The following is a 24,297-nucleotide window of genomic DNA, read 5'->3' as shown; positions in this document are numbered from 1 at the left end:
AAAATATTGAAACTCACCAATTATTAATAAAACAATTGATAAATAATCTCTACAAATTTTCAAGATGTCCAAAAATTCAAACAAATGAACATCCATCCAAAATCTGATATTATCATAGTGAAAAAAAAAAGATCCAAAATTAAGATGGGAAAACATACCATTGAAAAAAAGCGAGATGCAAATAATTAATGACAAAAAATCACACGTGTCCAAAATATGATAAAAACTTGTGTTAAACGATCTCACGATTCGTATTTTACGACAGATCTCTTGTTTAATTCGTGCATGAAAAAATATTAATTTTTATGCTAGAAATATTATTTTTATCGTGAATAATAAAGTGATGAAATATAATTTAATATAATAATAAAATAATAGATAAAATAAAAAGAAAACAATAAAAATATAAAGATAAAAGTAAGAAAGATTTAAAACAAATATATACATTAAAATATGTCGCACGTGTCTGATATAAAAAAAATTTAATATGTTAATACAAGTAAAAATGCATATTCGAAAAAATGTTTGGAAAAAGACCGATCGTGAAGATGCATCAAACATTTGGTTATTAATGACCAAAATTTGCAGCATAAAGCTTACGAATGCAATTACAAGAATTATTTACTCTTCATGCTACACGAAAAAGTACAGTGGGGGGCAAGGGAGGGAAGAGAAGGCAAGATCCACACTTTTAGGTCACTAAACAGCACAGTCGTCCATACACTTCACTTCACAAGACCATTATTGGTGATGGGATACCTCAGGCCGCTTTGAGAGAAGTACATTTACCTGAAAACAAAACGATTGTCATTTATTTCCAGATATTTTCATATCCCATTACCGATTTACAACCCAAACCAAATAGAAAAACAACACCACATTAGTTACTTCATTTTTCACCAGATTCGGTTCTAAATATGTGTTGTCCAAGGATGTGAGCTTTCACCACTTTGTGCCCTTTTGAATAATAGTGCCAATACATCTAAATTTCAGCAAGACGGTGTGGTTGAAGCAGAGAGACCTCATCACAAATGAGATCATATTTTTTTTATTATAGGAAACTAATCATATTTTTTTATTATAGGAAACTAACAAATGAGATCATCTTTACTCTCACTGGTTCCTCGCATATGTAGCAGTGTAGATATGATACTATCTAATCCTGCCAAGAAAGCATAGACCGATCATCCAAATAAACATGTATCAGCTACGATGAAAATATAAAAATAACAATAGCCAGTGCCAGTGTGCAATTACAACATTTATTTTCTCAAGCTCATTTAGATAGACACACAAAACCAAACTAAAGTCTCAGCTGAGTAATTCAGGCAGCCAGAAAAAAAAAAAGAGAAGTCTTTTGAGACCCGAGTACCCAACCAATACCTTTCTGTTTAGTGACAACTAGTTTCGGGGTAAGCACTAATCCGTATTTTGTTTATAACTAGCAGTGATAACTGTTGACAAGTAGTCCAAGAGGTCGACAGATCAAAAGTAAGGCATTACATGACATGCCAGTAGCCAAGAGGTACAAGACATGAAACAATTTCACGTCAACTCATTTTAAACATTAAATACAAAAAATAAATTAATGTGCATATTTTATATCAAACGAGGATTACAACTTGTTCCCCTCCCATGTTTGAGACAGATTAACAGGGAACATTATGTAAACCCCCTCACCACAACAAATTCAGGTAGAGGATTTACAATTTAGAACGAGCGAGTTTCAAACTCACAGCACGCCATCAACAAATTCAGGTAGAAGGATTCAATATTTAGAATGAGTGAGTTCCAAACACAGAGAGAAAGCCTATCAAGTACGTCAAAGCAAAAATTTGGGCACATTTGGATGAATGGATTTGAGGGGATTTGATTTCAAATCCATCGTATCCATTTGGCTCAAATTAAATCAAGGACTTGAAACCACTTTTATTGGTCCAATACTTTCTTTGCTTCGATTTCAAATCTCCTCCCCATCCTAATTATTTGAAATCTATGTATAGCAAATAGTATAATTTAAAATCAGCTCACACATCTAAATACCTCTCCATCCAAATGCACACTTAACTATTTCAAATTTCACTTTGCGATCCAACATAATCATGCCACTGTTTTCAAAGGATTTCCAAATACCAAGACTTAACGCGTTCAAATCAATGAATTTTCAAATGCATTGATTTCACAGCCTTATCCATCCTACACAGCCTTAAACTCTTTCTATTGTCACCTAAATTTTAATAACTTTTAACACTTTACTGCAATCAAATAACCTCAGGACTGTAAATGGATAAATTGATAAGAAGTTTGTGTCAAAAAGAATAACTACTCGTAGGCATAGAGCATAATAAAGCATTTTCAAATTTGCTTGAATATATAAACAAAACATCTAAGGCAAGACAGAATAAAAGCACCTAAGTATTTGCTAAGAGCGGGCATGGGCATAAAGTCAAATTTAGTGGTCGGAAAACAATTTCATTCGACTTCAAAGTGGCAATTTTACAAAACTCAATGCAAAATAGTATGATGCGAACCATATTTATTTATTTATTTTAAAAAAGCGCATCAAATTCTTTTCACACAAGACAAAATTCACTAAAATAAAGACATGGATGATTCAACCGATAGTGCATGCCACTATTAACATCAAACAATGCCAAAAAAAATGGCCCTATCAACCAGGCCATGGTACTTCCTCACATATAACTTTCAGTAACACCCAACAAACAAATGATTTGACCAAAAAGTAACTCGAGCCCCAACTGATATTCGTGAAAATCGAAAGAAGCGAGCATATTGTACCACTAATTTATGCCTGAACGGAAAGACATCAAACATCAAACAGAAGCTCCGATTGAACTTCAAGTTATTGCAGATGCCCCGCCGTCACCATTACCTCTCCCATCATCATCCACTTGCCACCTTGGCCAACTCGACACTGTCTCCACACTATTTTCCCTCTCTAAAACCTCATCTCCTCTCTCCACCGCCCCAACCTGTGTCGGCGAGAACAAATTCTCCTCACTGCCACTGCCAACGTTTACCTCCTCACTCCACCCTTGCCTTCGTACAATGTGCCTAAGCGTGTTCCTAAACCCATATAAGTCCACCTCATCATCCACAAATTCCTCAAGCCTCATAAACCGCACATCCTCCATACCGCTCCCCGCACCCTTCTCCTGGCATGTGGGTAGCTTATACCGGCACACGGGGCAAGAGTTATTTATCTCGAGCCAAGGAACTATGCACTCTGAATGATACGCGTGTTTACACGGCATCAGTTTTGCAACAGAGTTTATAACAAACGGGTCCTTACATACCGGGCAAAGCAAAGTAGGGTCATTATCGAGGGTAATCGTGATTTCTTCTAATGAATCGATGGAGGCTTTCGGAGCGGGGTTAGAACGTGGGTTTTCGACATCAGTAGCGGCGGTGGTAAGGTGGTGGATGAGGCGGCGGAGATAGGGGCTGTTGAGAAGGAAATTGTCATCGGAAGGGGTTAAGGTTAACGAGGTGGCGTTGCTGGGGTCCATGGAAAAGGGGTTTCGTGAGGCAGGGGAAGGTGAGGCCAGAGAATCTTCCAAATCCATCTGTTCGAGGGAGTCACGGTGGCAGTGAGGGCAGAGAAGGGCGGTGGGAGTGGGAGAAGGCGGAAGGCCGATGCTCATGTCACATGAGTGGCACCAGAAGGCGGGGTGGTAGAAGAGGCGGGGAGAGGAGGTGATTGATGGGGTGGCCGACATGGTGTGGCGGCGGCGGGATCGGTAGCTGGTCGGGTGATTTTGGAGTTGGGTATAGGGTGGGTGGATGGATGGATGGCAAATGCTCTGGAGCTTGGTTTGACGAGGAAAGTTGTGAAGTAAGGTTTCGGGCCCAATGTTCTGGTGACGGTTCTTAAGAAGCAGTTTAATACAAAATATATAATCGGCTGTCAGGTTGTCGCTTTGGCCGAGTGGTTACTGCTAAGTACACGGGGTTTCCCCGCCAGAGTCGAATCTCTCAGGCGACGACCAATCATTTTAATTTTCAAGTGAACGTATCATACAAATTGTTTCACCCTAAAATACATCTTTTCCACTTTGCCCTGAATATTAATAAGTTCGGTCTGACAATAAATTAATATACATATATATTCCAATTTTCTATCTATATATTCTCTAATAAATTCTTATACTTGAAAATCAAGATTAATTTATTTGAATAGGTTTTTGTGAGACTGTCTCACCAATATTTATCTGTGAGACGGATCAACCCCACCGATATTCACAATAAAAAGTAATATTCTTAACTGATGCGATCTGAAAAAAATGGATTAGCCGGGTCAGATGCTCTATCGGATCTGCTATCGTTATGTAGGGAATAAGAGCAAGATGTATGAATCAAAAGCTTCTCCCCTCGAACAGCTGAGAAGATCTGCAACTACAAAGGTAACCACGTGAATGGGCGCCAGAGGGGTATCCAGCGTGCCACTCTGATGCTTAAGTCACTGAAGGATTTAAACCAGGAACCAATGAGTTACATGATGGTTGTGAGATTGGTGTGAAGTGAGTAGTAAATGAGCAATCAATATGTGTATTTAATATCTGAATAGAAAGTAAATGCAAAGAGAAAACATTGTATTTATAGAAGAGGATGTAGTGATGACCTCGTTCTTTGTGTTGTTCATTAATTATAGTAGGGCGGCTGATTATACCCTATTATTCTGACATGTCAAATCTTCATATTAGTCACATCCAGCCTACCTGATTTTGTCAACCACTTGGATTGGTGTCAGAGATAGGTCGGTCGCCCACACCCTACTTTGTTAGCATAATTAAATGTGGTACTTATATCGAAGTAGACTGGGAAGAGAACCTCTCGAGAACTTGCATGAGAGGCCGGACGCTCAATAACCCGATGATAAGACTCCCGAGCGTTCAATGGCCCGGCCTCTAACGAGCTTCTCTGTAGATTCTCCTTGACGATCTGTCCGTCCCATGTCCCGGGTTGTCCGGGATCCGAACTCCCTTGCCAGCCTGTCCTGCTGCCTTGGGTCATTCAAGACCCGGGGATAATTCAGGTTCCTAATCCGGGCACTACTCATGTCCCTGTCCCGGGCACTATCCATGGCCCGGGACATCACGGGGCATCTTCATTAACATAAAAAGTAACATTTCTTCATGGATGACCCAAATAAGAGATTTGTCTCACAAAATATGACCCGTTAGATCTTCTCACATAAATTTTTGTCAATTTATTTTACCGATTATTACGTAAATGGAACATTTCTAGTATTTTTCAATTTCTTGAATTGGGATAACTCTAACCCAACTTCAATTGGATCGATTTTAAACTAGACTGTCTATTTTCAGTTATCCATTCAGCTATTTATTTTTCTCAAAAAACAAATATTATATTTTAATATGCATCTTATCTCTGTGGATTGAATATGTATGGCATTGCGGCAAACTTCCCGCAAGCAACGTTATTGTGGCATGGGCATATTGTCACACCTCCATCTACTTTTAGACTTTGTCTGAATCTGATTAATTATTTTTAATGCACAAAATATAACAATTCAAAACAATAATCGATGTCATAAATCAATAATCGATGTAATTTAATTACGAACTCATCCATACAATATAATTACGTGTGAATAACAGGAATTTATTCGAAATTTTCTGTTTGTGCATGTCAAATCCGATAAAAAATACTAAACTAGTTATGATATGAGATGGAGTTATTATCTTTCATGTAAGTTACATCTTCACTCTAATATTAAGTCAAGTTAAAATTTAAATTAAAAACTAAAATATGTCCAAAAAACTATTATGAGATCGTCTCATATATCAAATCTATGAAATGAATTTTTGTTCAGATCCAACTTATGAAAAATATTATTTTTTATGTTAAAAACATTATTTTTATATATAAGTATCGATCAAATCAATATATTTAATAAATATAAGTTCTTAAGACTATTTCATAAAAAAAAACTCAAATATGTTAATAAAACATAGGTTAATCCCGGCTCAACCCTAGACATGTGGTAGAAACTACCAAGCTGGAGTACGGTAGAAGCAGAGAGAATTTTCGGTGGAGCGGTGAAATGCGTGGTGTATGGCTGTCGTCAGCTCGTGCCGTAAGGTGCTGGGTTAAGTCCCGCAACGAACGCAACCCTCGTGTTTAGTTGTCATCGTTGAGTTTGGAATCCTGAATAGACTGTCGGTGATAAACCAGAGGAAGGTGAGGATGACATCAAGTTATTCTACCCCTTATATCTTGGGTGACGCACGTGCTACAATGACCGAGACAAAGGATTGCGATCCCGTGAGGTGAGCTAACCCCAAAACACACAAAATCAACTCAAATATGTTAGTAAAACATACGTTAGCCGATACGAATGGGATGGATTCCAAAGTAGCATGACACAACGTACACAAATTACGATGCTCACCGAGGGAAAACCAAGCATGAAAGTTATCAAGTCTCATTTGTTGCTTGATCAATGGAGGAACATGCCCTCGATTTCATCCACATTCAGTAGTCTTTTTTGTCTCCTCTAGAATCTGGTAACTTTTTTTAATTATTTTTTGTACATATATAAAAACTTTTTTTAAATAATCTTAAATTAGATTATATGAGAAATAGAAATATATTGCATTTCTTGATAATCAAATGACATCATATCATAAATACAGAATATGTGAATAAAACTTACACTCAAAATCATAGTTTTAGTTGGCATAAATTTTAGTAAATTAAAATACTCGAAATATTAAAGTGGGGATAATTCATCAATCTATCAAATTATTATTTCTTCGATGTTTGAATCGGATAAGTCACGTGTTAATTTTGTAAAAGAGATCTCCAACTTGATTTAATTCATGAAAAATATTGTTAAAAATATTATCCATATAAAAAAACTTATTAAATATACTAAATTAAATTACCAAAACCAAATACATAGATATATTTAGCGCATTTATCTATTATTATTCTTATTAATAATAATATTATTATTATTACACTTTATATTTTAAAATGAAATCGAGGGACCCTTTAGTGTAAATTCAGTTTTGTCCCCTTTGACTCCGGCAGCTGCATAGCACGACCTTTGCATGACACGTTGCTGTGCTTTCCTCAAGTCAAGTCTGTGCACAGCGGTGTGTGTGTATTATGTATAATCAAATCTAAGAAGTAAGAGAAGATGCAAAAACTAAAATATACAACAAAGGAAGCCGAGGGACACCAATTTCCTCAGAAAATTTTTCATTTTCACGCCTTTTCTCGGTCGAGAAAGGTATTTTGTGCTGCAAAAAGTTGACGGGCTTTGTGTAAATCACGCACACAGGCATGAATAAATGACTGACTATGAAGCGTTTGTTTTGTGTTCTGGTTTGCATTGCCCTTCTGACTTCTGTTGGTTTTACATTCTTTATATCGTTGGTTTCTGCTTAATCATAAAATATTGAACGGATGACATTTGAAATCTCGTGAGTTATTTTCCGCGAAGTATTATTATTGGACATCATATTATATGAGGCTGATAGTTAGTTATGGCGTTTTTGTGATGCGGAGGGGGAAGAAACTGAAAATGTCGACCACCATTTCCAGTTCCTGAGTAAATGAAACCATCTGCGTAAATATTCCCATACTTTTACCGTTGAATAAATTATAGATTTTGGGTTTATTGTGTTAAAGAAAACAACAACTGTTTCCGTTTTTGTTGAAGTGACAAGCATCGTTTTGTAGGATCTCTCTGGTTCGAAATATTCTTAGTTGTTAAACAGTATGGCGGGGGGCACCACTGAGGAGGAATCTTGCACCAATTCCCTTGGAAGGTGCTCCATCATCTATTATGGGGTTGGACATATGCTGAATGATATAACGTCCGCCTGTTGGTTTACATATCTCTTGGTATTTTTGACTGATATTGGATTGCCACCAAGGTTCGTACTTTTTTCATCTTGATATGTGGTTCAATGACTGTTGTATACTATTGACCAGAAAATTTATGTTCTTTCTTTTTTATAGCCCAGGAAATAAATGTATAACATAGAGAAGTCATTTTAATCCATTAAATGGTTTAAGTAATACTATTGATTTGGAAGAAGTTTGTGATACTTAGTAGTTTATAATGTGGTCACTCGTGTTTTTCATGAGATGTAATCAGTATTTTCCAGTTAATTTATTGCTCCATGCGTCACCTTTTTGTTCAACAGTGATGCTGCAATTGTCATGCTTTCGGGTCAGATTGCTGATGGATTCACAGTCATATTTGCAGGTGAACTGGTAAGTGTAGACGAAGTGAAAAACTTGCTCTGAGAAAGTCTCACACAGAAATTACACAACAAATGGTTTGGCGGCCATATGCATTGTGTACCTTACATAGTACAGAGAAGAAACTAGAGCAGAACTAATGCAATTCGTTTTGTTGATCAAGAAGAACATGAATAAAAAATTAAGTTCATTCGTAACTCATACATCTCCATGTATTTATGCACGTGTATGAACCAATTAACTTCCTTCCAACTAAGAACTAACTAATATCTAATACACAGCACTCAGGATGTGATATACATTCTTAACGACTAGAGTCGGTTGGAGTACCATATTAGTACTCCTAAATTTTGGTAGTCGATGGAATCCGCCCTTGAGAGGCGTCACTGAATCACTTCCATAGTTGGGCTTAAGGTTCGAGAAACCATATCTAGGAATTGATATCCAATGTACAGCCAAGAAATGGAAGTTTCTTTGGTACAAACACAGTAACTTCCTTGTCTGAAGTGGCCATTGCTGGTTTTTTTTTACATAATTAAAAATATAACTACGAAACAAAAAATGTCATTTGGTAGGTTTAATTTTGATTTTCATTCTTTCATTGTATTTTTTTGGGTGGGTGGGTGGTGGGCCAGCGGCTATGTGATGAGAAAGGCAGCATGCAAGTTTTCCATTACTGCAGGTAGAAGCATATCTATGTTGCGAAAGGGTGCGGTCGATTGTGTGTCGGTATAAATTATTACAATTGTAAAAAAATGATCAAGCTTGGAAATCTGTTCTTAACTGATTGAGTCATCATATACTACTGCAGAAATGATTTTCTTCTCCTTTTTTGACAGATAGACAGATATGGCTGTTTTAAGCTATGGCATTGTGCGGGATCAATTTTGGTAGCTGTCTCATTTTCTTCGGTCTTTGGTGGTTGTTTACCTTGCAAAATTACGGGGTCCAGTTCATTATCTTTTGAGACCATGAGTTATAGCTTCTTTGCTGCAATCTTCAATGTCGGCTGGGCAGCTACACAAGTATCGCACATGTAATGAAAGTCTTTGATCAGTCAATGATTTTTCTTCTGTCATGAAAAATATGAGATGAGCAACTTCCATCTTGTTACCTATTAAGAAATGTGCTTCATATAGTTTTTTTTAATGTGTCCCATTGATTCATTTCACAATTCAAGCTAAAAGTGATTTTCGGGTGCAATTGTTTGGCACAATGGTTAATCAAGTACGAAAGAATTAATTTGAAGGTTTAAACACAAAAAGTTTTAACTTCCATAAACTTCTTGCTCCTACAATTTCCAGAACAGTTTTAAAATTTGTTAAGCCAGTAATTGTGCAGCTTGCTTTTGTTTTAGGTCAATGGTGAACTGCATAACTCTGAATTCTACAAGCAGAGCAGTTTTGGCTAGCTGTCGCAATGCTTTTACGATGGTTAATAGCCTTTTTATTGTTTCTTGCTATATTTTGCTCTCTTGTGGTGTATTTATGAAGTAACGTTCTATCGTGCATGATTCTCATTCTTGAAGTTTAATTTTCCTAAAGCTTGCCAACCTTAGTCTATATGCTGTTGCCTTTGTGGTTTTCAACATCGACACAATAAGGTCAGGTATCAATGTTGAAAATCAGGTATGTTACACAATAGGTGTGATTTTGGTCTATGGAGATTTTTGGTTGGCTGCTTACTTGCTTGACTGTTAACTTTTTTTCAGTATCGCTGGATTGCGTTTTTATCAATCTTCATTGGATGCTGTTTTGTGGGTATATTTCATTTTGGAACTGAAGAGCCAAGGTTGAGATTTTATCACACTTGCAGTAGATATCTAATCTCATATTTATTTGTACCTCTGCTTCATGCTATGCAACGGGAAATTTGAGTACTGAGCTCCAATTTTTTCACTTCTTTCTAATTCTTCCAGATTGAAAAGAGAAGCTCGTGAAAAAGGCCACGCCAGAGTTTCTTGGGCGTACTGGTTTAACAAAGTGTTGTATTACCAAGTGGCACTTGTTTATGTGCTAACCAGACTTGTTACAAATGTTTCCCAGGTTATGACACATTTGTCTAAAAGAATTCCTGACATTTTGCTTAATAGTTTCAAAAAAGAGTGTTTCAGATTAGAGGTTTTTGACATTTACTTTTTATTGCTTAATTTACTTGATGGCGCAGGCGTTTCTAGCTTTCTATGTCATAAATGATCTGAAAATGATCCAATCCTCAAAAGCTGCGGTACTACATTTGATTTTACAGTATTACTTCCATTTATATAAGATTATTCAGGAAATAGGATATAAATTTTGATAACTAGTTATCATGTTCAATATTTGTGCATAGGTTCCTGCTGTCATCTACATTAGCAGCTTCCTCGTATCAGTCCTCCTACAGGTCCATTGGAACTAAATTATGTCTGAAAATTTTATTTGCTTTATTTATTATTTGAAAATTTATCATCTTGTATTGATATCGACTCGGGGACGGATCTACATTATGCCCGTCCTGGTCTATAGCACAGCCCGTTTTTTCTTAAATATATAGCGAAATGAGGCCAATACAATTATTTTTTTTAAAAATATAATCAGATTTAAAGTGTTGTTAACTTCTGTGTACCTAGAAAATTGGGTAAAAAAAGCTACGCCCATTGCAATAAATTAGTGTGTAAAGTGTCGGCCGCACCCATTGCCAAAAAAATTTGGCCATTTATTTTTTTAAAAAAATAGTTTTGTAGAATGATGTGTGAAGCTGTTAACCAAAATAAATTATTAATGTTTTTATTGGTGTATACAGTGTATTACACATATATTAATTTGTAAGGAATTTATAAATGTAATATGAACTTCTAGCAAATTAATATCTATCTAGTTTATCATTTTTTATTTAATAAAATTTAATTTTGAAAGTACATTTAATAAAATATAAAATTTACCGATGTCCTTTTGATAAATATCCTCATATTAATATTTTATATTCGATTTATTAGATTAAGTTCAAACTCAACTTCTAAGTCACAAATTCATTGAATATATAATGTAACGAGTTTTTTTGCTAGATCCGTGTCTGTATTGACTTATACTCATCACACAGGAGATCACCTGGACAGGTCCAACGTTCCAGGGCGCTATATTCTGTCGGAGGGCTTCTTTGGATAGTTTCTGGTGCAGGGATCCTCTTTCTTCCAAGTAGCATGAATTCTTTTATGTATATTTTATCCATAGTGATTGGAGTTGCAAATGCTTTGATCATGGTATGGAAATCTCCCTCTCTAACTTTTCTCATTTGGATATATCAGAGAACAATTTTTTATTCTTTTGAAATTTGTCATTCTGGATTTTCTTTTAGAACGCTTCTAGGGAAATCACCTCACTTGAATACATTTATTTTTTACTCATATTTCCTCCTTGTATGCCTTAGTTGAAGCTTGATTTATATGACAGAGAGATGCACTATGATCAGGTATACTTGGTAATTCAATTCCATATTCAATGAAAGTAATGGCTTCAAAATGGAATATAAAATAGATAACAAACCTTGGGCTTTATTGTGAAATTTGAGAACTAGATTCGACCACGACTCACCTAAAAGCGATGAGAAGGAGCTGTGTTTTTTTTTTTTTTGGTGCTCTCGATTTCTGTTGTATGGCTCCGATGAATATTTATAGCATTCTTGGATTTTCACATTTCTGAACAGATTATTTTCGGCATAATAGGTTTCTGGGGTGAGCATGCAGAGTTTTCTAGTTGGCAGAGATCTCAATGGTTGCGCCTTCGTCTATGGATCTTTGAGCTTTATGGACAAAATATTATGTGGACTGGCATTATGTTTTCTTGAGTCTTATAATCAAAGTAAGCTTATGACGATCTTTTCCTTCAACTTTCCCTTGACTTTGGTTGATAGTTTCTGTTGGTAAAACTTCAAATTCCCCTACTGTTTTTTTTTTTGGGCATGTTAATTATATTTTTTTTCCAAATTTTCCGTAATCTGATTATCCTTACGCTGGCTTCCTATTTCTTAGTCTCATCACCTTTCCCCTGGTCTAACCAACATAATTTGCTGGTCGAATGACATTTCCCGGTCATGTCTCTCTCAGCACATCTTCTCTTGGTAATATTCTGTCATTTTCTTGCAGGCTCTACTCCAGGAGTGAGTAACTATCATAACCCGAGTCTCCATTTTTCTATCGCGAGATACGGACTAGGCCTCGTTCCCGCAATTTGTTCCCTTGTAGGGGTGTCGGTGACACTATGCATGAAACTCCCGGATCCCTCTTTTACGCCCTTGTCGGATACGCTGCTGGCATAAGAGAAGAGCAAACATAAAACACTATCTGCGCGCAGTTCTTGACAGTGGTGAAACGATCAAAACATCGAGTTTTTAGTTCACGGGCAGATGTTGAAGGTCGCTCCAGAATCTAAACCAAGATCTGCAAACCTTATGTGACTTCCCAGCGGAAATTAGTTCCATTAAACGAATGCAATCGGTCGTGTTTAGTTTGTTTACTTACATATACAAACTCTGCATATTAAGATATTGATTTCTGCATGTTTAAGACCTATCTAGATTTTTGTTACAATCTTCTATTATGCATATGCCCGCGCGCAAGCACGGTATATGACGCGTGTTTGTTCCAAACTATCATCACTTTCTTTTATACTAGTTACTCTGCGTATGCAAGGTATGTGTATATTCTTTTTTATAATTAACGATATGACTAAATTGGAATTTGACAAATTATCGAGGAACTAAAGTTCTATTTGAATCGTTGAAATAAAAAAAAAAAAAAACAAAAGTGTTTGTTTAAATTAAAAAAAACAAACAAAAATGTAATATTGATCTTTATTAGATACAACTTTTATATATAGTATAAATAATAATAATTGAAGCTTTATTTTTATTTTCTCAACATTTTATTTATTTATGAGCTGACAAATAAATTGTATTTTATATGTGATATTTAAATATAATTTGATTTTTTTGTTTAAACTTTAGGGTATGTTTATTTAATAAAAATAAAAAAAAGAATGCAATAAACTATTTTGTATGAATCAATCAATCAATCAATTTGTAATAAATAAATAAACACGTTACAGTTGCACTTGCTCTTGTGGTGGCTAATTGTAGGGAAAAAGCAATTTTAAATACAAAAATCAATAATAGCCATATAGATATTTTTAATATTATAATATTAATATATTTGGAATCTAAAATGACATGAAATAAAAGCAGATCGACAACTTTGGCTCCTCCATCTCCCTCGGTTCCACCATCTTCTCTCAGCCGAGCTCTCTCTCTCTCTCTCTCTCTTTCTCATCCCCCGTAATCACAGCACACAATTCCCCACACCGATCCTCCGAACGTTAATCATACCCTGAATCTTGGCCTAGGGTTAAGAAATTTCTTCCCCGGTTGCCTTTTTCGATTAAGAATATTGGAACGTAGAGCAAGATGAGCGCGGATCTGGCAGCTGCGAGCACTCATGGAAATCTGGACGAACAGATTGCTCAGCTTATGCAGTGCAAGCCTTTGTCTGAGCCCGAGGTTTGCTTTTATCCCTTTTCATTTGTTAAATTTTTCTATTTTGTTTTCATCTTCGTCTTTTACAGATCTGCTGCGTGTTGTAGACATGGATATGTTGAGAGGTGGAGGATTTTTGGCTCTTTGTTCTGCACGTTTTGTTGTTGAATATATTGTTCGATTTTCAGATTTTGGATTTCGATTGTTTCATGAAGGTTCTTCTTTTTAATGTAAATTTTTTTTATATGTGAAGTGAGAGAAGTCCATAGACATTCGATTAATTTTCAATCTTTTGTCCAGAGGTTTCTCGATGAGACATTGGGATTTTCTGAGAATGACTGAAGGATGCATTGGGTTCTCATTCTGAAGTTATATTTACCTGAGAAACATTGAAAAAATCTTTCAGATTTGGATTTTGTTTTAGTTAGCTGTGGCAATTGGAGATGGTTCCTTAACATAATTTAAATATGCCAGAAAATTCAGATGGATTCTGAAAGTGAAATAGGTGTGGAGTGATTTAACAGCTGTAGAATGAAACAATTTTTTATTTTTCTATCATTAAATTTATTTGTAATATTGCCAAATATTGGTTTTTTCCCCGCACATGTGCCCAAGCTGGGCATGAATTGCCGTTGTTCAGTTTTGCATTTGATAACTTCTGCATTGTAGTGATCCACAGGAAGTTAGGAATTTTTTGCAACTATGTTTGGGCTTCCATGCATTCCTCTAAGTGGTCGATTCTTAGAAATTGACCTGTTGCTTCTAGTGTGATTTAAACATAAAGGAATAGCAGTGGCTTTATGCTTGATTTAGCTAATGAGTACCATGTAGTTTGATATCTTCTTTTATCGATTCTCAAAATTGTTGTTCCTATAATATACATTCATCTCATGAAACAGGGTGCAAAATATGAGGGTACCTCATTTTTTAATTTCAGGTTAGGACCTTATGTGAGAAGGCAAAAGAGATTCTAATGTCAGAAAGCAACGTCCAGGCATTGCACCTTTTCCCATTACTATCTATATTAGTTTTGGTTATTGTTGAAAGTTGAAATAGTCTTATTAGCCTGGAAGATAACAGATTACTGAGTTTACTCTACTTTTTTTTTATTCGTTATCAACGAATTGGAGGATCAAAGCCTCATATGTTGTCGCTAGTTTTTGGTTTGATGTACTCAGGTTGAGCTATCTAAAGATGCACCTGATTTGTATGAATTGGAATTTGACATTCACCACCTATTTGACACAAGTTGTTTCTGTACAGTATTCTTTGTGCCATTCATTATATGGAGGGAATTGATTGAACAGTAGTTCATCCTATTACTCCATATTTTTATAATTGAACCAAACTTCTCTGAAAAAAGATTCTGTAAAGAAACTAGGTTAGTCTTACGGATTGTTTGGTGTTTTAAGGTCTCTGAGGGGAAAAAGTTTGTAATTGAAGTGTTGATCATTTTTCCGAGTCTACCTTTTTATTATCTTAATCATATATAGATATTGGATACTGATGCCACAAGAATGTCTTCTGAATGTGTTGTTTTAGCTGTATTATTTAAAAGTTTTGGATCTTTCTGATGTTTTCTGAGCTAATCCTGTTGTTTGATCAAGCATTTCTGTGGTGTTTCAATCATCATACAATCCTAATTAACACATATGGAAACTCACCCGAGTTTCGGTGACTCATTTCAATTGTCAGTGGATACTGTGTTGATTTATTTGTTTCTCTATGCAGCCTGTTAAAAGCCCTGTGACAATTTGTGGTGATATTCATGGACAATTTCATGATCTTGCCGAACTTTTCCGAATCGGGGGGAAGGTATTGTAGTTTATGACACTGACATTTTCTTTATCCTTTTGTCTTGAACTGGTTGACTTGATCTTTGAAAGAAATATCAAATTACTTTAGCGTAACTTGGAGATATCTTGTATATGATAACAAGTTGAATTGAAAAGAAAAAAAAAGTTTGTCACCCTGGGGGCTTGGAATAGTATATTGATTTTCTTTTTAAAATATATTCATTGGTATTCTGTTTATATCTGTCTCTATAGATGTTTTTCTTACAGGTGTCTTTTGCTGATCATGTTTCACCGATGCTGTATAACTGCCCTTGATGATTCTGTTTGTGATACCTGCTTTACTGCATATTTTTATCTAGTAGGTCACCATCAAAGACAGTGAGTGTTAACAAATTAGACCAATCAGTCGTGATAATTTTTAAAAAAAATTACAATTACAATAAGTGGCTTCACATTTTCATTATTGGGAATGGTGAGTTTTATTCTTAAAATGATATTAAAACTCAGACTCACCGTTATGTGTTGGACTTCTCTTATGGGTCACTCTTTAATGTCTTGTAAACTTCACGCTGTAGTTATTCATTACTAATCATGAAGAGGTGTGTTAGATATCTCATATAGACTGGATTAAGTCATTGTGAATTGTATATATAAACTTGGACAATCTTCTCCACGACTCCACTTAAGCTAACTTTTGGTGTGAAGATTGGCCCAAGTCCTAATCTTAACAGGTATACATAGGTTTTTCTATGCATGGTTTGTGGTTGGGTATGCTTGTAATTGGTAACATGCCTGTACTGTCATTTTATCTGGATTAGGTTAGTTCTTTTTACTCTCCTTTCTCTGTGAGTTAGCCTGAGAGGTGGGTGGGGTGTGTGTTGTTCTTGGTATGATGCTATGAACTTGTTGAGGTTATTATTCTCAACTTCTTCTACTTATACCTCGGTTAATTATCTGTATAGGTGCATTTTTAGTATCTGATATGCTTTAATCTACTCGTTGACAGTGCCCGGACACAAATTATCTGTTTATGGGAGATTATGTCGATCGGGGCTACTATTCGGTTGAAACTGTGACTGTAAGTACTAGCTAAATGACTATATATTATAAACATACAATATTGGTTACCGAGTTTTCCTTCCATTTTTTGTTTTGGAACAGAAATATCGAAACGTGAAAGGCATTTGTCTTCTTGTTTCCTGCAGCTTTTAGTAGCACTGAAAGTGCGCTATCCACAACGGATCACAATTCTCAGAGGAAATCATGAAAGTAGACAGGTATTAATTTACATTATTAATTCATGATGTTTCTTTATTTATTTTTATTTGAATGGTGTTGTTGTGTATGACCTGTTTCTGATTAATTGAATTAACTATAACATTCCTCATAGCTTTGCTTATAATAAAAACTGAGACAATTCATTGCAGGATTGCTATTTTGTGTGGGGATAAATGTGGGGTGGTATTGCTATTTTACCATCCTCTCCTTATTTTTTATGTTACTTCTACTGTTGAGATACATCCGGACTTTGTGACATGCATGCTAAATAATTTAATTGAAAACCTTTTGTATTTAAGTTGACGGTGTTTTTTGCCCCAAGTTTTGGTATATTGAATCTAATTGGCATCTTGATGTGTTTTTTATACTATTAAACTTTTTTGCTTTGAATGATAGATTAAACAATTATGTTGCAGATAACTCAAGTCTATGGGTTTTATGATGAATGCCTGCGAAAGTGAGTTCATTCTTTGCTTCATGCTATGTTCGAGGTGTTGTATCTCATACTACAGTACTGGTGTTTAATAGTCTTAACGATTTGGGGAAAATGTTTGCACTTAGGATTAAGATGGTCCGGTTGTCACAGTAATATCCTTTTGCATGCATGCTCACGGCTGAAATTTAACGTTACCTGGTGTTCAGTGAGTTGTTTTGAGTAGTTGAAAGACCCTTTAATTTTATTGTATAAAAAAACAGTTGTAGATGCAATTGTTTTCAAATTTGTCATTTATTAATATTTTCACCAGATTGTGCATTCTTAGGTAACTGAAGCAGGTGCCAGGTTATGATGGAGCACAAATAGAGATTTCTAAGTTTAAAGATTTGCTGGCATTAGTTTGTGTGTATTTATTATGGTGTCACATGCCTACATGTTCATTTGAATGCTTTGAATAGGTTTAAGAAAAATTGATTTTTGGAAGAGAAAATTGGTAAAGCTTTAAGATAAATAAGATTAAGCATGGGGGGATTGAGAAATAACACAATAGGGCTAACGGATAAAGCTCTTGAATGAATGAGTGCCTCAGAGCGTGCTGCGATCCCTTCCAGCAGCATATCGAGTTCCATGAGAACGTTACATACCTGTCTGTTTGATAAGGTTTCATCTCATTTGGAATCTTAGTTTGTGGATTATAGAAATGAAGAAAAAGTATCTAAATGACAAATTGTTTTATCATGCATACCTGTTTTTCATATTATTTTCCTCATTTTTCATCCCATATCTATGCAAAATATTGATATTTTCATTTGGGTTATAGATATGGGAATGCTAATGTATGGAAGACATTCACGGATTTGTTTGACTATTTCCCTCTGACTGCCTTGGTGAGTAAATGTACTTCTCTTTTCGCGCCTTTTATTTTTCCGACCTGTTTATTGTGATATATGTGAAAAGCTAGCCCTGAGTCCTGCAGTTATTTTCTCCTTGTTTGGTATACACCTGAGCGAATGAAAGTGAACAAAATTGTAGTTATTGTGTGCAGCTAGCTAGTGGTTTTTAGGCCCTTGTTATGCTTCTTTTTTTTTTTTTTGGTTGTATCAAGGCGGTGGGCATTCAAATCAATTTGTTATCTTTGCATAGGTTGAATCAGAAATATTTTGTCTGCATGGTGGATTATCTCCCTCTATCGAAACCCTTGATAATATAAGAAACTTTGATCGTGTTCAAGAAGTACCACATGAAGGTCCAATGTGTGATCTGTTGTGGTCTGATCCTGATGATCGTTGTGGTTGGGGCATCTCCCCTCGTGGTGCTGGATACACTTTTGGACAGGTAAATTTCAACCATCGAACAACTAACCAAATATTCTTGTTTTCATTTCTCCAATCATTATGTTAATCATGTATTATATTCTTACAGGACATATCAGAGCAATTCAATCACACCAATAATTTGAAGCTTATTGCTAGAGCTCATCAGCTAGTTATGGAAGGATATAACTGGGCCCATGTAATCAATACAATCCATAGTTCATGAACACGTATTTTTTAATTACCTTTCCAAGGACTGGATACTTGTTATGTATTAATCTTGAACCCCTATCACAGGAACAAAAGGTCGTCACTATTTTTAGCGCTCCAAATTATTGTTATCGCTGCGGAAATATGGCTTCCATTTTGGAAGTTGATGATGGCAGGGATCACACGTTTATCCAGGTTTCACTCTTTGCCCGTCTTTTCATTTTTTTGTTAGTTAAGTTCGTTGTCAAGTGTTTTTGAAGCATCTGTGGCATCCATGTATAGTCAATTGTGATTCAAGCATGTTGCTTTCTGTTTTGGTGCCTGTTAGTGATATTTATTACTTAGTTGATATCAACTGACTTTGTGTCGAATTTCTTTCAGTTCGAGCCAGCTCCAAGGAGAGGAGAACCTGACGTAACTCGAAGAACACCGGATTATTTCTTGTGAGGATGAAGTTACTGACACTGATGTTCCCATGAATCGATCATTTTGTGATGCTTAGATGTCTCCTCCGGCAAGATTCGAGCTTCAAGTTAGATGAGGTGGTGTGAGTGCAAATAAGCATTTGAAATATGAAAGTCCCTCTGTCCAGTTATATTCTAACATAGAAAGTGTGGGAAACTTTGTTCTGGATGGTCATTTGTACTTTGGTTTTGTGATCTTCTAATTCTCTGTTTCTGCCCTTTTACCAAATAATTATTTTATTTTCGATATTTCTGTCTTTTTATGTTTAAATGACTGACATGCGGTGGACTGTTTTGTAGTAGTTAGTAGTGAAGTTCTTGATTAATTTCATATTATTATGTTCTAATTTGTGTTCTGGGCTATAATGAAGGATAATTCCCAAAAAGGCCTCAAAGCTTTGCGGATGCTGCCCAAATTTTCTCGCAACTGCTGTGTGTTATGGTTTCAAAATGTGACCATAATTTTGGAGTTCTCCGTATTGGGGAAAAACTTAAAAAGCACACTGTTGAGATGTGTTGTTTGCGGAGTCTTCCAGATTCATAAACATTGAAGTAAAACCAGAAGTTAACTGTTCATGTATTTACCCGGGAATCAGAGCGAGTCCTTTTTTCCCCAGTTAAGAGATAGTAGCAGAATGTGTTATTTTATATAATGAAAATGATTAAATTGGGTAAAATTTATTGAAGAATAAAAGTTTGAACCTACCAAGAAAGATTTATTAATACTAAAAGCTAATTCTTGGACACGAAGATGAGTGTTACAATAAATGAAGCTAGAAATCTTCATAAGCTACTAAATCTTGATCTTCGGAGCAAGAGAGTTTGCAGCTTCCTTGGAGTTTGATTTGATAGCTCTGCAAGATTTCATGTGCACATGAAGCTTTTCCGGCTTGAATGGCTTCCCGCATTGTCTGCCATTTGTTTTTGTGAATACGTTACCATTAAGTAGTGTATGAAATCCTACAATCACTATCAAAGTTATAATAAAACCGATGTCCCACTCATGAGTTCTAAGTCATGCAATTACTAGAAGAGATTAGTGATCGAAACATGACAAAGTTCATATATAATTTAAAATTTTTGAATTATAATATCAGGGTGAAGTATAGTTTTTAGTAAGCTGACAAATATTAAGTGATGTGTCCGTATAATAATTTGCATATTTTAAAAGTCTTTGTTATAAAAAAATAATAATAAATTCGTCTAAGATTGTTAATCTTAGTACTACCCTTCTCCAAGGATTGAATTCAACATAAAATGCCCTTGAAATTTTTAAAAATAGTTTTTTTTTTAAAAAAAAAAATTTATTTGGTAGTTAACTATTTTTTAAAAAAAAATTTATTTGGTAGCTTCCATAAAGTACATATTTTATGTACGTGTATATAAAGTTCGTTAGCCGAAAGTATTTCCACGAGTCTATGATTTAACACCACCAAATTTCCACCGACCATATATTGAATCAGCTTTATTCAAATGATTCTTTGTCAAACCCAAACCGTTTTTAAAATCGAAAAAATATAATTTTTTTAAAAAGTATATAGTTTTTTCTGTATGCATTTACTTGCATATCATAGCTAAATTTCTGGACTGACATGAAAAGAAAGTTGTTAATTAGCAATTTACATAGAAGAACTCGAATGGAGAAAGTACTTACGAGCAATTTGGGCAATTAATAGGCTTCAAATTAGCAGCACAAGCCATCCCTTGATCTTTGAATTCAATCTTGTTCTTTGTTGAATCCATCGCCGCATCGCAACTCTTCCTATATATAATCCAAAAATTATTAATAAACAATCACTCAAATTATCAAATCTTTGAACCAAAAAGAATAATAATAATAATAACCAAAATATATAAAGTAGTCTAACAATTGCTAATTACATATCAAGAGTAAAACCATGAATCAAGTAATAATGTCTATCGGCAGATAAGTTAAATATAAAAATTTTGATTTTTTTTTTTTCAGGATAAATGGTTCGACTTGAAGTACCTGCCGTTCCATTGGGATTGAGTCAATTTAAGAGTGCCAAAGATCCTATGAGAGCCTCCAAGCTTATCCCTTTTGCATATTTGTGATGAATCAACATTTCTTTGATCACTAGCACACACATTCATAAAAGGGTACTTGTTTTGCTTATTGATCATCACCACTGCCGAGTCATTAGTACTCAAAGCACCGCAAGTCATCAAGTTTCGAAATATATTTGATGCACCAGTAGAGTAGCTCTTGCTTCTCGTAAAACGAGGCTCGGAAGGAGAGTTGGATGAATCAGCAGGTGTGGTACTAATCTTCTCACTGATCTTAACTCTATTGCTTCTGCTCTTGTCTTTCTTGTTGATCTTGAGGTTGGATTCTTCGGAAGTCCACGAGGTCTCCATTTTTTCAGGTTTTTTATCTTGTTTATTGTGTACTGCTGTGTCTGAATTCTTCTCCATTTCAAGTTTTGTAGAGTCATCTGTCAATGTGGATGTCTCGGAGCCAAAGACCTGGGATTCTTCTTCGATTTCGGATGAGGATTTTCTTGGGACGTATCTTTGGATCTCATCTGCTTTTTGATCTTTTGCTGGTTGCTTATCTTTTTGCATTTCAGAATTTTTCGAAGTGCATGCAAACTCTGTCAGAGTATCACGAAAGAAACAACTCAGCTAGCAGAATAAACATCGTAGCTTTGGGTGGTGTTTTGCCTTTTTTCAATTCGAAAATTTTAAAACTGCTGGATCATGCCAGATTCTAAAATTAATTTACCTCTGTTGATAATAGTGGAGGAAATCTCTGATCCTTTGACAACATATTCATTGTCTGAGATTGGAGTAATAAGATCATCATCAAATAAATCTTGCCACACATAGCCGGTCTTATATCTCCTGTCAAAAATTTAAAAAAAAAAGAATAATTTCGCCTTAGAATTTAGAATTTGATCGAGAAAATAATCAATGAAGAGAAAAGCTGGCCCATTCAAATGACAAGAACTTGAGACAAAAGTACGAAGTACATTTATAGCATGATAGTACACACTGCGCAGAGTCTATATATACCTCTTGTATGACCAAGAAAATGATTCTGGCATGTCTTTTCCGCGCAAATCTCCCAGCCATCTCTTAACATCTAATACATACAAATACACACATATCAGGTACAAGCATATTCATTTCGATATTTTCGAACAGATACACTCAAGTTAATCAAAATCATGGCATCATTAACACACAAACCTCGCAACCGAACCCCATTTCTTGATAGATGGAGGATTCGAATGAGGTGAGGATGTTCAATACGACCCTTCCTACTAAGAAAGTAGACCACATTGAGCCGCCTCACTTCTGCCCCGGTCGCTTGTGTCTCCATTAATCTTCTGTCAAAGAAGAAATCAGTCACATATCACATATTAAGGATACAACCCTCTATCTTTTCAGGCCAAAGAAATTCAAAAAAAAAAAAATCTTTTTTCAAATAAAAGAAGTTCCCAAGACGGAATCCTTGGTTCTGTGCCGGCCTGCAATGACAAAAAAGCAAAAGGGTGGTCGAAATAGAGACGTTTCTAGTGTATTTTAACGATTAAAAAAATCAGTGCAACATGCATGGATTTTTTCAGGCCTCATGAAAACAAACATACTTCTGTATTGGTAATAGAAAAACATGGAAACAATAAAATTCTCACGCAGATCGAAATGATCATTGGACAAAGAGAGTAGTGTTAGTCATTTATTAATCGCAAATGTGATTTAATTTTATATATTAAGATTAGATTAGATCTGTAACTAAGCTATAAAAAGGGGAAACTTGGTCTCGTTCCACAAGTTGTCTGATTTCCCGCGATATTGTTATGCATTTTTGGCAGATTTTGACTCTCTCTTTTGCCCAGATTAAAGAAACTTTCTTCTTGCATGCATTATTTTACAATGATCCACTTTTATATTCAATGATAAGGATATAAAAATTTGAATAAAATATTAATTTCTTGTTGTATGCTAGCATAAAAGTTCATGTTTTTTAATAGCTTGGCATTTTTTTTGGTAAATATACCATTCATAATTGAGAGATTTTTATTAAAAAAAATTAGTGGAAATAACTTTCCATACATATATAACGAAGAGCGGGAAGTAAATGCAAATGGAGAAAGTTTCGGGGAGAAGAATATTGAAATAGATTATTGTAATAATATGTATATTGATTCGATTTTATCATTGAATATATACATACATGGGGGCAATTCCAAGATTAGATTAGCTTTTAATTATTCACTAAAAATTTGGTAAGACATGTCAATTTTGGAAAACAAATCACATCCCAATTAATGAAAAATATCATTGTTTATGTCAAAAATATAATTTGTCATCATAATCATGATTCAAATCATAATACGTGAAACTCTAAAAAAAACCTATTCTGATTTATTTAACACATAGGTGACTTTAAATTTTTTTAATTATTCAATTTGGAGCACCGGAAACATGGTATAATTTTTAAAATTTTCTTAGGTATTCACATAATAATAAATGACAAAAACTTGTGTGAGACGGTCTCACGAATCGTATTTTATGAGACATATCTCTCATTTGGGTCATCCATGAAAAAGTATTACTTTTTATGCTAAGAGTATTACTTTTATTGTTAATATCGGTAGGATTGATTCGTCACAAGAGACCTACTCATAATAAATAGGTGGAGCACATATGTCTGTTGTTGTAGCGATTTGTATTTTTGTTTATTGTTTTGAGTAAATTGTCCTTTTTGCCATGACTGGGAAAAAAAAAAATTTAAACCATAACATGAAGAGGTGACAATTTGCATGCGTATTGATTTGCCTGACCTTTTCAGTATTCTTTTGTTTAGTAAGGTGCTTTCTTCCATTAATTCAAAGCTTCTTACTTTCTGCTCCTCTCGCAGCAGCTCTATATCTCCTACAACATGAAACGTCTGAAACTCTAGCTTGCCTACCGAGTCGGAGGCAGGTTCCGGAGCGAGACCAAAACTATATATATATATATATATATATATAGTTTTGATATGATGTACACTTATCTACTGTACA

At 35.0% G+C, this 24,297-nt stretch overlaps 4 protein-coding genes across 8 annotated transcripts; 2 read left to right on the top strand and 2 right to left on the bottom strand.

Moving 5' to 3' along the window:
• Nucleotides 1-543: 543 nt before the first annotated feature.
• On the bottom strand, nt 544-3,902 carry LOC142553162 (putative E3 ubiquitin-protein ligase RHC2A). The gene is made up of 2 exons (XM_075663191.1): nt 2,800-3,902; nt 544-789 (listed from the first exon to the last, which is right to left on the bottom strand). Exon 1 carries the CDS (start codon nt 3,738-3,740, stop codon nt 2,859-2,861), a length of 882 nt encoding a protein of 293 aa, XP_075519306.1. The 5' UTR covers nt 3,741-3,902; the 3' UTR covers nt 544-789; nt 2,800-2,858.
• Nucleotides 3,903-7,108: 3,206 nt separating this feature from the next.
• On the top strand, nt 7,109-12,874 carry LOC142553159 (uncharacterized). The gene is given in 14 exon segments (XM_075663183.1): nt 7,109-7,282; nt 7,735-7,931; nt 8,205-8,274; nt 9,102-9,298; nt 9,620-9,695; nt 9,807-9,890; nt 9,974-10,053; nt 10,181-10,307; nt 10,429-10,488; nt 10,594-10,644; nt 11,341-11,358; nt 11,360-11,500; nt 11,963-12,098; nt 12,383-12,874. Coding segments are annotated over 13 exon segments (1,371 nt in total). The 5' UTR covers nt 7,109-7,282; nt 7,735-7,773; the 3' UTR covers nt 12,556-12,874.
• A 592-nt stretch (nt 12,875-13,466) lies between these two features.
• On the top strand, nt 13,467-19,513 carry LOC142553161 (serine/threonine-protein phosphatase PP2A-2 catalytic subunit). Its single transcript, XM_075663190.1, has 11 exons — nt 13,467-13,791; nt 14,705-14,761; nt 15,499-15,582; nt 16,570-16,641; nt 16,769-16,840; nt 17,258-17,298; nt 18,098-18,164; nt 18,421-18,612; nt 18,700-18,789; nt 18,888-18,995; nt 19,182-19,513. The coding sequence occupies exons 1-11, from the start codon at nt 13,699-13,701 to the stop codon at nt 19,245-19,247; spliced, it is 942 nt and encodes a 313-aa protein (XP_075519305.1). The 5' UTR covers nt 13,467-13,698; the 3' UTR covers nt 19,248-19,513.
• Nucleotides 19,514-19,633: 120 nt separating this feature from the next.
• On the bottom strand, nt 19,634-22,965 carry LOC142553160 (protein SOSEKI 1-like). 5 transcript variants are annotated; one of them, XM_075663185.1, is made up of 7 exons: nt 22,924-22,965; nt 22,478-22,617; nt 22,301-22,370; nt 22,011-22,129; nt 21,255-21,879; nt 20,919-21,026; nt 19,645-20,175 (listed from the first exon to the last, which is right to left on the bottom strand). In XM_075663185.1, the coding sequence occupies exons 2-7, from the start codon at nt 22,608-22,610 to the stop codon at nt 20,058-20,060; spliced, it is 1,173 nt and encodes a 390-aa protein (XP_075519300.1). In that variant the 5' UTR covers nt 22,611-22,617; nt 22,924-22,965; the 3' UTR covers nt 19,645-20,057. The 5 variants fall into 5 exon arrangements, with proteins under 5 accessions (XP_075519303.1, XP_075519304.1, XP_075519300.1 ...); XM_075663184.1 differs by having other exon boundaries at nt 22,879-22,953; XM_075663186.1 differs by having other exon boundaries at nt 22,478-22,614; nt 22,879-22,930.
• Nucleotides 22,966-24,297: the final 1,332 nt, after the last annotated feature.

This window comes from Primulina tabacum, chromosome 8 (genome assembly GCF_025594145.1).
Source record: "Primulina tabacum isolate GXHZ01 chromosome 8, ASM2559414v2, whole genome shotgun sequence".
Taxonomy (NCBI): Eukaryota; Viridiplantae; Streptophyta; class Magnoliopsida; order Lamiales; family Gesneriaceae; genus Primulina; species Primulina tabacum.
The sequence above is the reverse complement of the archived record's forward strand: the minus strand, read 5'-3'. Positions and strand labels throughout refer to the sequence as shown.